Source organism: Amaranthus tricolor, chromosome 11, assembly GCF_026212465.1.
Source record: "Amaranthus tricolor cultivar Red isolate AtriRed21 chromosome 11, ASM2621246v1, whole genome shotgun sequence".
NCBI classification, from domain to species: Eukaryota; Viridiplantae; Streptophyta; class Magnoliopsida; order Caryophyllales; family Amaranthaceae; genus Amaranthus; species Amaranthus tricolor.
In genome coordinates this window covers 12,295,550-12,309,136 of record NC_080057.1, presented here as the reverse complement: position 1 = coordinate 12,309,136, position 13,587 = coordinate 12,295,550, and the positions used below count along the sequence as shown (strand labels likewise).

Sequence of the window (13,587 nt, the reverse complement as noted above, 5' to 3'; positions counted from 1 at the left end):
TTATAGCTAATATACCTTTGATGTTCATAAATATTATAGATTCTATAAATATTGTAGATTATATTAGCCGATTAGATACTTGCTTGTTTGATATATTAGTACTAGTGCTGTTCATGGCCGGGCTACCCGCTAGGTTCGATCCGCTCGGCTCGAAAAACAGGTGGGCATGGACAGCGTTTTTTTAAAAAAATTAAAGTTTGGACGGGTAATACCCACCTGCCAAGATTAATGGGGGGTAGCGACACTAAAAAATACCCACAGATATACCCGCTCGCCCGCTTAGTTTAATATATATTAATTTTTCAATAATTAATTATATTAAGTAATGCTTATTAGTAATTAGTAGTCTAAATTCTTCTGTTTGAAATTTGGACTTTGGTCTTTGGGCCCAACTTTAATAATTAAAGGAAATTCCGAATTTTTGAAAAAGGTGAGCGAAAAAAAAAAAATAATTGAATAAACGATTATTCAAACTTTTTCCAAAACTATGCGTGAAAACCCCGGACCTATGGTTTGGAGCTGTTCGCAGTTACTAACTGCGAACAGTTATAAAAGACAAAACAGCTGTTCGCAGTTAGTAACTGCGAACAGCTAATTAATTTTTTTTTCCTTTATTTTTGAGTTGTTGTTTGTTGTAATTGCACTAGAGACATTAGAATAGGTAATTACAAGTCGATGTATCTTTAAGGCGGCATGATTTATCGCCAAAACTACGATCATTCATAAGTCAAAGTTTGGGGGCTACGATAAAGTAATTAAACATGTATATACAACAAAATATATACAAATGTGTGAAATATACAAGTCAATTAAAATATATATATATGTACATAGTCGATCACCCATGGAACAGAATCTGGATGCCTGGTGCCCAGCGTTTCCGCATCAGACACCTAAGAGGATTGCACGATTATATGAAATGAATCAATGGTTTTAGAGGGAGAAGGTGGAAATGTCGAGTGAAGTAGGGTTTGAGAAATGGGATTTTGCGAAAAACAGAAACTGATCTGATTTTGTAGATCAGGTCTGTTCGCAGTTAGTAACTGCGAAGAGCTCCAAAGCACAGCTTTAGGGTATGGACGCTTACTTTTGAGATTTTTTTAAAAGTTCGTTTATTTAATTAATTTTTTTTTTCACTCAACAATTTCAAAAATTTGGAAATTCCTAGGGTTAGCTTTACTAGGGCCCAACTTGAAACTTTGTAAGACAAAATCAATTTGAGATTTGAAAGACCAATAAACCTAATTTATTCTTCATCAACTTTGAAAACCCACTTGCTCTCACTCCACTGCTCTACCTGTTCATCTTCTACATGCGGTAACTCTCATTCTACTCTCTCTTTAAGGATTTTTTGGTTTTTATTTGTTGATTTTTGAATTATTATTAGGTTTTTTTATGATTGATTTGTTTATGTTGTTTGATTTTTTATAACTTAGTTGTTTGTGTTCGGTTTAAGTTTTTGTTGATTTTTAGTATGTAGTTTGTTGGTATTTTAGTATGTATTTCGTTTATTGTTCGATTTTTTTATGATTCGATTTTTTGTAATTAGTTTGTTGATTTTTCGAATTTTTGGTTAATATTTTTGAATTTTTCCATTTTTGATTTTCTATGGTATGCTACTTTTTTTTTAGTCTGTTTGTTCTGGGTTTTAGGATTTTTCGAATTTTGTTTGTAAGTAGTTTTTATGTTTGATAATAGACTAATAGTTTGATAATTGTTTAGTTTTTATGTTTTTTGAATTGTGCCTGAATTTTTGTTCTCAAAATGATTTTTGTACTAACTCTCCTGTTGTTCTCAAAATGATTTTCGTACAGAGTAAAACATATGGCATCACCATCAGGATGTTCTTACTCTCCTATTGACTTGGATTCAACGGCTAACAATACTGAGGAAGACTCAATTCCAAACGATGACAATGTACAAGCCATCAACAATCAAGCTACAAATTAAAATCACTTGTTTGGCAATATATGAAAAGAGATACTCTAATAGATGGGAGTGTTCAAGCTACTTGTAAATATTGTGATTTAAAGTTCAATGCTAGTCATAGTAGATAGTGGTACATCACATCTTAAAAGACATATCGATAAACGTCCTAAAAGAATGAATCGTGACCTTAAAAATTTATTGCTTGGTCGTTCTCCATTAAGTGGTGATAGACTGATAGTAATATTCCTTTGAAAAATCCAATCATTAATTTTGAGGAAGTACGTAAAGGCATTCATGTTTTTATTGTTGCGGGAGCTCATTCTTTTTCTACTTGCGAGGAACCTGGTTTTAAATACATGGTTTCTCAAATGTGTCCTCAATTTTCATGTATTAGTAGACATACTTTGAAGAGAGATATCTTTAGGCATTATAATGACGAAAAAGTGATTGTTATGGATGAATTGAAAAAATCTCCTGGTAGAATTTGCCTCACAACAGATAATTGAAAAAGTGAACATACAGATGATGAGTATATGTGTATTACTGCACATTGGGTTGATGCTAATTGGAAATTGCAAAAAAGAATAATTAAGTTTGGGGCATTAACACCTCCATTTGATGGAATTTCTTTAGCTGATAAGGTAGCTTTGTGCTTAAGTGAATGGAAAATTGACCATAAGGTTCTTAGTTTCACTGTTGATAATGCAACTTATAATGATTGTATGATTACTTCTTTGAAAAATCATCTTGATAGAAAAAAATGGCTTGTATTTTGATGGTCAGTTCTTTCATTTTAGGTGTGGTTGTCATATTATTGATCTTATTGTGCAAGCTGGATTAAAATCCATAGATGGCGTTGTGGCAAAGATTAAAAAGGTTGTTAAACACTATAAGCACTCAATTCCTAAGAAGAAAAAATTTTACAATGTTGTCGAAACAAGTTTTGGTATTAAGACAACGAAAAGTTACGTGGAGATAACAACATCAGGTGGAACTCAACATTTCTTATGCTTGATCGTTATATATTTTTTAGAGATTTCATTGATCATGTAGTTAGTCGGGATAAGGACCTTAGTGTGTTTGCTCTTTCAAAGGATGAATGGGATAAAGTTATAGAGTTATATGAGTTCTTAAAAATCTTTTATGATGTGAATAATTCATTTTCAGCTTCTAAAACTCCTACTTCAAATTTATATTTTGATAGAAATAATGGATGGTGACAATTCTAGTTGTGGCTTTGCTGCTATAATTAAGGATATGAAAACAAAATTCGACAAGTATTGGTTTGATTATAATGTTATATTATCATTAGCTGCAGTTTTTGATCCTCGATTTAAGTTAGATAGAGTTGAATTTTGTTATGAGAAGTTGTACGGGGAATCGTATGCTAGGGAGAAAGTTGAGCTTGTAAAGAGTACTTAATTTTGTTTATTTGATGAATATAGAAATCATATTTGTGCTGCAAGTTCCCCTAATTTGGCCACTAGTGGCACTGCTCGCTTTCCAAGTGTAGTGAGTTGTGTGGTGGATCAAACTCAAATGGAAGAGGATCTAAATTACAAAGTGTTCCTAAGTAAAAAGAGGAAGGTAGATGATGAAAAGACAGAATCAGAGTTGTATTTGGAGGAGAAAACTTTTGACTTATCAAAATTGGATGTTTTAGCATATTGGAGTAGGAGAGTGGCTTGCATGTTTGGCTCGTGATATTTTAGCTATGCCTATTTCTACTGTTCCTTTGGAATCCGCTTTTAGTATGGGAAAAAAGTTGATAAATCCTTAGAGAGCATCTTTAGGAAAAAAGACAATTGAGGTGCTACTGCTAGCTTGGTATGAAGATTGATTGCGTTCAAAAAACCTTAAATTAGGTAAATACTTTTTCTTATTCTTTATTATTAAAAGTTGAATATATTATTATTATTATTATTATTATTATTATTATTATTATTATTATTATTATTATTATTATTATTATTATTAATTTATTTTTATTTTTATTCATTTTTTATTATTATTAATATATGGGTACTCTGTCAAGGTACATCGAATATGTTTAATCATGGTGAGCCATGTTTAGAAGAAGATGAAGAGGAGGATGAAGACGACGATTGTGTTACCATTGACTAAGTTTTTTGAAACTTTTTATGTATTTTTATATGCATGTAATTCGAGTATTTTGAGACTTTTTATGTATTTGGAGTGTTTTGGACAATGTATAGTATTTCAATTATTATCAAAACTCAACTTTATATTTTGTATTATATTTTTGATATTTATGTAAGAAATACCCGCCTACCCGTGGGTCCCACCCGCTTTAAAAATGGACGGGTAACGACAAAAAAATATACCCGCAAACGCGAGAGGGCATTTGAATATTTCTGCCCGCGGGTAGATTTTGTAGCAAATACCTGATCCGCTACCCGCCCATCGCCGCCCATGAATAACTCTAATTAGTACTATATATCTCAATTACTAGAATAAAGCAATGTTTGTTTAATATTGTATTTTTATTTTTATTGATTGAATAATAAATTAAATTAATTGATTAACAATAATGTTCTTTGATAGGCTAAAATCACATATCAACCCACAATCACTATTTCAATAATTATTTAATGTAGAAAGATTTTAAAATTTATTATGAAAATTATTTTGAATAAACTCATTTATTGTCCATTTATTATAAATAATTCCTACAATTGAATATTTCTAAGTAATTATTATTTGTATATTTTCATCTTGTTACATTTTAACCAGCTACTATACGCCAATACTACCAAAGAGGAGTAAGGGTAGACCAACGAAAAAGTATAAGGAGGAAGAATAAGTGAATGTAATGGCTATTTGGTACCTAAAGTAGCCGGTAAAAATGTGACAAATGGTGCTGTCAACAAAAACTATATAAAAAAAGATGATTTAGAAACAATCAATAGTAGCAGATGGCGATAAGTGAGATTATTTAGGATAATTTTTTCAAATCTAATCTAATTTTCCATATACTCTTAAAATAGGAGGAAAATTTCTTATTTAAGAATTTGACACGTGTCAAATAAAGTTTTGGTTAAGTCATTGTATATTATATAATATATAGTTGGTTTTTCTAGCCTATGCACATAAGTTTAGAGTAGACAATAATATTGCCAACTATTGTATAGGTTTAGACAATAGTATCACCGGCTAAATAATTAAAATTTTATTTCGAATATACTCTAAAATATTACATTTATCTGATTTAGAAAATATCTTTTAATGAATACAAAATAACTAGCAAATTTATTATCTGAACCTACGTACTGGGTGCTAGGTTGAAAAATTAATTTATAATAAGTAATTTGTTATATGTTTCGTATTTTGTTTTCTAATTTTTTATACAATAACACTAAGAATTGTGAATAATAAGATAATCCTATACTTATCACGAGAATAATAAGATATCTTTCTCTATTTTTAAATCAATAATTTGTTGTTAATATATTCATTTACATTATCTTTTCTTCGTATTGTATCAGTATCATGAAATTAGATTAAAAATAAAAAGAAACGGAAAATAATATTTATTGATCATACAATACAATAATAAGTTTTAAAAAAAAAAATCTCAACTACATTATTGCATAACAAAAAAGTGTATACTTTTTAGTTAAATTTTTGTTGTGTTTACCCTCTTGAGAAATAAGTATCCCACTCATGATTCTCCAATCCCCCAAAAAAGTTATACTTCCAAGAAAATTCTTGAGAAAAATTCTCAAAACTAGAAAAAATCCCTCCTCTTATTTTTTCAATCCTATTCAAAATTCCCTTCACAGCAATATCAAATGCATCCTCAAATCTCTCAAATCTACCATTATTAGGATCACCATAAATCACCTTAGGAATCAACTTAATAACTTCTTCTCTCATACCAATCACTTCCTCATTTGATATCTCTAATAACCTTTTTTCAATACCAATTTCATCTTTCTTTACATCTTCCATTGGTATAAACACCGAATAACTCGTATAATTCTTAGGCAAATGCCATAAATATTGCACATAAGCAGAACCAGGATGAAAAAATACAGGTATACATCCCCCTAAAATCGCGTCAAATGCTGATCTTCTTGTATACGAATCCCCTGGAGGTTGTAAACAAAAAACCGAGTTTTGAAACAATTTCATTACATTCATAGGCTTATCACAATTCTTAATACGCGAATCACATCTTAAAAACTCACAATATTTTCCTTTCGAACCCAAACATTGATCAATGATTTTGTTCCTGATAGAATCCTTAACCCCTGGTCTTGGTGCACCTGCAAATGAAAACAAATATTCCCTTTGTTTTCCCCTTATTTTTTCTTGCCAATTTTTCACTTCATCATCACTTGACGGGTGAAAATACGTTGGGTATGGAATCGCGAAATCTGTTTTACTCCAAGGACTCGATTCAATCACTAAACTCGTCATGTTCTTAACTTCATCCATGTTCAACAAACGATTCCCCCAATCTAATATATTATCTGTTTCGCGTCTGAAATCCCATGACACTCTTCCTGCTACTAAGAAGTGATCATGGCCCCACATTGTCTTCCATTCGGGTTTTTTCTTAAGGTAATCCATCACTCCAATGGCCGCCTTATCTTTCATCATAGGATCATGATTATCCCATAAGTACCTTGCAACGTCTAGTCCTGCATAAAAGGGCACATATACAGCTGATGCTAACGCAGATATGTTGGTTAAACACTTATACTGTTTCATTCTGTTATGGAATATGACTTCTAATGAAAATTGGTTTGTTGCGTACCAATTTGTACAGTTCTTTAGCTTCGGTCCGAAACCCGAATTTGTAAGGTATTCACACATGTTTAGCCATTTATTAAGACTGCTGCAATTCTCTACCAAATTGTGGTTAAATTTGGTTGGAAGATCTTGAATGTAGATATATTTTCCTGCACATTCATCTAATTTTCCTGCTCGATTTTCCTGATTAATGATATTGGCTAAATATGAGAAATTATCATTTAATATCCAAGAATTGAGATAAATTAGAAAAATCATTGAACAAATGAAGAGAGAAACCCATGTTATGAAGCTAGAATTTTCACAAGCAGCAATACTGAGATTTTTTTCTGTGGGTTTTTTAAATTGTGACATTTTTTATTTTGGGTTGAAAAAAAACGTTGAAAATAGTTGAAAATGATAGGTTTTGTGCATCAAAAAAAGGAATCAATGACGAAGTACAGAGGAAGAAATCAGAATGTGGGAAGTGAATAATTCCTTGATGTGTAATGAAGGAATAGCTTTGAAGATGCAGTGTATGACAGTGAATTTTAATTAACTAGTTTAGAAACCCGTGCAATGCACAAATTTGTAATAATCGACATATGTTAATTTTAATTTATAAATAAAGGTTAAACTATATATTCATTATTAGACTTCAAATTTCAATATTTAACAATATGATAATAGACATTTAGATGTATATAACGATGCAACTAAACATATATATTTTACCAAATTTAGATTTATAAATAAATTATTATTTGACAATTTCTCATAATAACTATTTATAAGGCTGTAAGATTCAACATTAAAATAATGCCAAATTTGCATTTGATAATTCCTTATATATGTGTTCATTATAGGTATCAAATATTTTAATGTAATATAATGTAAAAATGCCAAATTACGTTAGAAACAATTTAAATTCAAAAGTCATTTAGTACGTAATTTTTCCTTTTATAAAAAAATTTCATTATTTTATTCAAGTTTTATTTAGTTTACACCTAAATAGTTTTCGACCCACTAAAATCTTGATATTTGTATGGGTAATTAAAAGAGTGCCACGTGGAATTTGACAACTTGACAACTCTTTTAATTAGTTGCATGTTGTTTTCAATGTTCATTTGTATTATTACTGTAATTTGTACGCTAATAAAATATCACTTTTTAGTGATCCTAGAACTTATCTTTACAATTAATTTGATTGTTTAAAAGGAAAGTTTCTTAATAGTGGAGTATATTTTTATTAAAATATTTGGTGTGATGTTTCTTATTTAGTCTATGTTAAGAATTAATAATACGTAGATTTGACTAAATACAATATGTTAATTTACATATAATAATAATATTTTATTAGCCCAATGTTATTAAGTGACTTTCTTATAAGATGAAATTTGAAGTCAGATGATATACGCAACTTTATCCTCGTTATTATAATCATAAATAAGGATGTTGTATTCGATTGACCCGTGATAGCAATCATCATTTTTGACTTCAAATTAATAAGAATCACAAGTGATTTAATTAATTATGTTATTATTATTTTTCTAAAATATATTGAACTTAATAGGAAATATTTTCTAAAATAGGTAAATGTATGAACATTTAGAGTATATTCTAAATGAAATTTCAAAAATTTATCATTTTTATATATCGTCTAAACATATTCATCTGGTGTATAGGTTAAGAAAAAACGATTTTATTATAATTCATTTCAATCAGAAATCAAAGTGTTGGGGATTATAAATCCCACATATTTAAAATACCTAAAATGCCCTTGGTCAGAGCGTCAATGGCCAAAGTTATAAGTCAATACTAACCCACAAATTCAAGGCTATAACGCTTAATGTCATATGTTAATCAGACATCATACAGCAGTTTCCTACCCTCCCTTTAACTGAAGACACTTGCACAGGTAACTACCCATTACCTCTGATAACTGCTGACACTACGTCGCTTCCGCGACCATATTCTCCATGAGGCAGCAATACAAAAATAACCAACTAGCGGTTACAACTTCTATACAAAGATTCTTATAAATACTTCATTCATCTACATGAAAATGTTACGCAACTCTATTCTCACACCTATACTCGCATATACTACTTCCTTTTCCAGTCTGACTTAAGCATCAGAGGGCTTTCCGGGACATCAGCCCCCGGTTTAGTCTTTCTCTGTGGTTGCAGGTACAACATGCACGACGATCAGATCATTCTACTTCCCTTAGTTCCAAAGTATTTCCCTCTTAAAGTCCCCTCTACAAATTCGACAATTTCTTCGTAAAAAGAGTTTGGCGCCGTCTGTGGGGACATGTACCAACATTTCAAAACACTTAAGGCTCAACCTTAAACTTTCCAATGGCACCCAGAAAAACTAACACTAAGAAAGGGCTAGGGCTTGAAACACAGTCACTTCCACTTCCGATCGCGAAAACCAGGCTGTAGCAAGGCAGAATCTTGATATCCTTGCAAACAACCTCTCGCAAACCTTTGCTGAACAATTATGTAATATCGCAACCCAACAAAATCCATCCCAACAAAACAACACAGAACTGAATGCTACTTTGGCAACAATGGCATAACAAATCCAAGATCTTCGAACTATGTTCGTACAAAGAAACAAGGCTACCTCTGAACCTGAGCGCCATACGGCAGAGAAGAGTCGTCAACATCTCCAAGAAGTCGAAGAATAGAGACGTGAGATCTCATCTTAACCGACTTCAGCGGACAAAGAACAATAATGTCCAAAGTTTCCTAGACAGAAGGAGAAGTCTAAGGTCTTAGGAAATTCGGGATCAAAATAGTTCATTCCATGTAGCAGACTCCCCCGGCTTTCAAGGTCCCATCCCAGGAAATGAAGCGCCAATGCTGCTAAATTCCCCCTTGTCTGCGGACGTTTTGGTCATACCAAATCCTACTAAGGTCAAGATCCCAGCCATCACTCCCTTCTATGGCACTCAGTGCCCCGAGGAACACATGATAGCTTGCAAGAATTTGATGATGTTGTACACCACGGACCTAGCACTTTTAATTAAATTCTTTCCAATTACCTTGATAGGCCTAGCCCTGACATGGTATACTTCTCTTCCTAATGGAAGCATTAGTAGCTTTGCCGAGCTCGAAGTTAAATTCCTTAGTCATTTTATGGCTTCCAAGAGGCAAGAGAAGTCTAACTTTCACCTATTAAGCATTACTCAACATGAAGGCGAATCGTTGTTTGCTTACCTCCAGCGATTCCATGACGGAGTCTTGGCGGTAACGGATTTGGAAAACTTTATTACTGTCTAAGCCTTGATAAACGGCATGAAAACTCACAAGTTGAACTTCCAACTCTAGGAAAACTAGGTCAAAACCTATTTTGAAGCGATGAAACAAGCCAGGAGTTTTGTCACTGCTTCCGATATATGTCATCAATTGGATCCGACTTCCAAGAAGAGGAAGAGTAAAAAAATGGCTGAGACTAGGGAGAAACCACAAAATCAAAATCAGGCTGCAAGAAGAGGTCCCGACCGATTCGAAGGAGAAAGAAAATATTCACCACGGAAACTCAGAGATGACGGTTATGACACAAGATTTAACCGCAATAGAAGAGACATCCATCAGAGATGAATTACCTCCTCCTATATCAATCCCTACACCACAAAACTGGAGGAACATGGACTTGTGGTGTGAATATCACAAGGAACATGGCCATACCCTTCCAAATTGCCGTGAACAAAAAAGAATTCTTGATCAATACGCAGATGAAGGGAAATTGAACAGATTCCTCTACCATGATTCATCAGGAAGGAGGCACAACTCAGACAACATGGAATATAGAAAGGTAGAACCGGAGAAGAAGCCTGTGGCAAAGGATCATTCACGTGCCACTAACGATGTGATCAACATGATAGTGGGAGGCTTCTCAGAAGAGTCTCCCACAATTCGATCCATAAGGGACAGCATCCATACATTAGTCAAAGGTCAGCCAAAGGAGCATCCAACTTGTCCTGAGATGAAGTTCGATGAAAAGTTAAGTGTTCCCTACAACAACCACACACCGACCCGGTGGTAGTTAATCTGAAGATAGGCCAGATGAAAGTTCGCCGTATCCTGGTAGACACCGGAAGCACAACAGACTTGATCACAATGGATTGTCTCCGTCAGATAAAATACGAGGAGAAAACACCTTCAACCCATCGAAAGACCTTTGATAGGGTTTGGTGACGGAAGAGTCATTCCTCTTGGAACGATAACCTTCCGGTCAGGGTCGGTGAGAAGAATAAAGGACGGAGTCTAGCAGTCCTCTTCATCGTGGTAGATTTAAAGTTCTCTTACAATGCTATCATGGGACTTCCGTTGATCAACAAGATTAAAGCTGTCATATCTACCCATTAGTTGCTCCTGCAATATGAGCGAGATGATGCTTCCGTGGGAGTATTGAGAGGCGATCAAAAATCAGTTCGAGAATGTCTCAATAATACTTCAAAAATAGCGAGCCAGTTCGGGAGTATGGACAGAAGAGAAAACTCGAAGTGGCTTTCTTTTTGAACATTCAAACTCCACCACAAAGGCCAGAACCTGCCGAGAATTATTAAGAGATAGACCTTTAGGGAAAGAGTGAACTGATCAAAGTAGGTACGAACCTGATAGAAGAAATAAAGAAAGAAGTCCTCAGCGTCATATCGGAATTCTGGGACATCTTTGACTTTAATGTCTCGGAATTGCCCGAAATCCAAAAAGAAGTAATGTGCCACAAGCTGGACATCCGGCCTGGATACAAGCCTGTCAAACAAAAGCTGAGACATCAAGGCAAAGAAAGGGTGGAGGCAGCAAAAGCCGAAGTTCAGAAGCTCCTGAAAGCTAATTTCATTCGAGAATGCCAATACTCTGATTGGCTCTCAAATGTGGTCTTGGTCTAAAAGACCAATTGTAAATGGAGGATGTGTGTTGAATTCACAGAATTGAACAAGGCATGCCCCAAAAATGATTACCCATTTTCAAAGATAGATCGCCTGGTCGATTCTACTGCTGGACATGCACTCCTTAACTTTATGGATGCGAATGCTAGTTATCATCAAATCCTACTAGCAGAAGAGGACCAACCTCACACGGCCTTCATCACAAGTTTCGAAGTTTACTGCTATAGTCATGCCTTTTGGACTCAAAAACGCCGGAGCAACATACCAGAGAATGGTAAAGAAAATGTTCAATGCTCAAATTGGAAGAAACTTGGAAGTCTATGTGGATGATATGATAACGAAAAGCAAAGAAGTAAAGGATCATGCTAAAGCTCTTGGCGAAACATTCTCCACCCTCAGGGTGCACATCATGCGCCTCAACCCAGAGAAGTGCGTTTTTGTGGTAACCTAGGGAAAATGCTTAGGCTTCCTCATGGATGAAAGGGGGATTGAAGCGAACCCAGATAAGATACAAGCTAACCTTGACATGCAATCCCCTAAATCTGTCAAAGAAGTTCAAGAGTTAATAGGGCGAGTAATGGCATTGGGAAGATTCATGTCCAAGTCTGCAGATAAATGTTCACCGTTCTTCAAGAATCTCAAGAAGCAAACCTTCGAATGGAGTCTAGAAGCTGAAGAGGATTTCCAGCAACTCAAGAAATATCTCGCCAACCTCCCCAAACTGGTATCTCCCATTGCTGGAGAAGTTCTATTCCTCCATGAGGCTATCTCAGATTACTCCTTAAGCGCCGTGCACGAAGCTGAAAGAGAGGGAAAGCAATTCCCTATATATTACATCAGCCATGCATATCGTGGATCAGAGGCAACCTACAATGAAATCGAGAAATTCATTTATGTTGTAGTCATGGCTAGCCGAAAGCTAAAACCATACTTTCAATGTAGCAACCCAACTTACCGTTGACTCAGTAAATAGGGTCATCACGGGGTTTATTTCCCAAGAAACTTAAATCTAAGTTCCAAAACTTGAGCAAAGAGGTCATCAGTTCGAAAACATAACTAAATTAGATAATTATCAAACCAAATATCTAACTAAAATACAATGTAATCATAAAAGTCCCTCTATAAGTCCAATATAACCAACACAACCACATCTAATATACATTTATCAAAAATCTAATACAATACTACACTTCTCACGTACTCAGCTCAATATAACATCTCTGTATCTCTAATCATCACTACAAACCCATCGTTCCCGACCAGTTCTGATCTGCAAACAAACTAAAAGATGGAAACAACAGGGGGTCAGGTTCAACTGAATGAGAAGTAACAATCCAAAACAATAAAACACAGTATTTCAAAACAGAAGATTAAAAGCAACATCAGTTTTCTAGATCTATTCGTATTGTGTTCAAGAGGTTAGAATTGAAAATCATAGTCAAATGCTAGAAATTACGTGTTACGTTGCGCTTTTATGGGTTTTTAAGCTTTTTTGGCACTTACGCACATAAAGTAGCTCAAACTTAGTTTGTTTTGCGCGAAACTTGGCACACAACACTATTTGGTATATATTATTGTGTTGAAGTGGTTAGAATTTAAACTCATAGTCATATGCTAGAAATTACGTGTTAAGTTGCAATTTTATGGGTTTTGAAGCTTTTTTGGCACTTTCCCGCATAAAGTAGCTCACACTTGGTGTGTTTTCCACGAAACTTGGCACACAACACTATATGGTATATAATATTTTGTTGAAGTGGTTAGAATTGAAAATCATAGTCAAATGCTAGAAATTAGGTGTTAAGTTGCGATTTTATGGTTTTTAAGCTTTTTTGGCACTTCCGCGCAAAAAGTAGCTCAAACTTAGTTTGTTTTCCACGAAACTTGGCACACAACACTATTTGGTATATATTATTGTGTTGAAGTGGTTAGAATTGAAATCATAGTCATATGCTAGAAATTATCTGTTAAGTTGCAATTTTATGGGTTTTTAAGCGTTT

General features: G+C 33.9%; 2 protein-coding genes across 2 annotated transcripts; one reads left to right on the top strand and one right to left on the bottom strand.

The window, feature by feature from the left end:
- Window positions 1-5,538: 5,538 nt before the first annotated feature.
- On the bottom strand, window positions 5,539-7,298 carry LOC130826821 (probable xyloglucan galactosyltransferase GT11). Its single transcript, XM_057692411.1, has one exon. The coding sequence runs from the start codon at window positions 7,060-7,062 to the stop codon at window positions 5,584-5,586; it is 1,479 nt and encodes a 492-aa protein (XP_057548394.1). The 5' UTR covers window positions 7,063-7,298; the 3' UTR covers window positions 5,539-5,583.
- Window positions 7,299-9,554: 2,256 nt separating this feature from the next.
- On the top strand, window positions 9,555-10,298 carry LOC130826502 (uncharacterized). The gene is made up of 2 exons (XM_057692085.1): window positions 9,555-9,944; window positions 10,035-10,298. Exons 1-2 carry the CDS (start codon window positions 9,555-9,557, stop codon window positions 10,296-10,298), a joined length of 654 nt encoding a protein of 217 aa, XP_057548068.1.
- The last annotated feature ends 3,289 nt before the right edge of the window (window positions 10,299-13,587 follow it).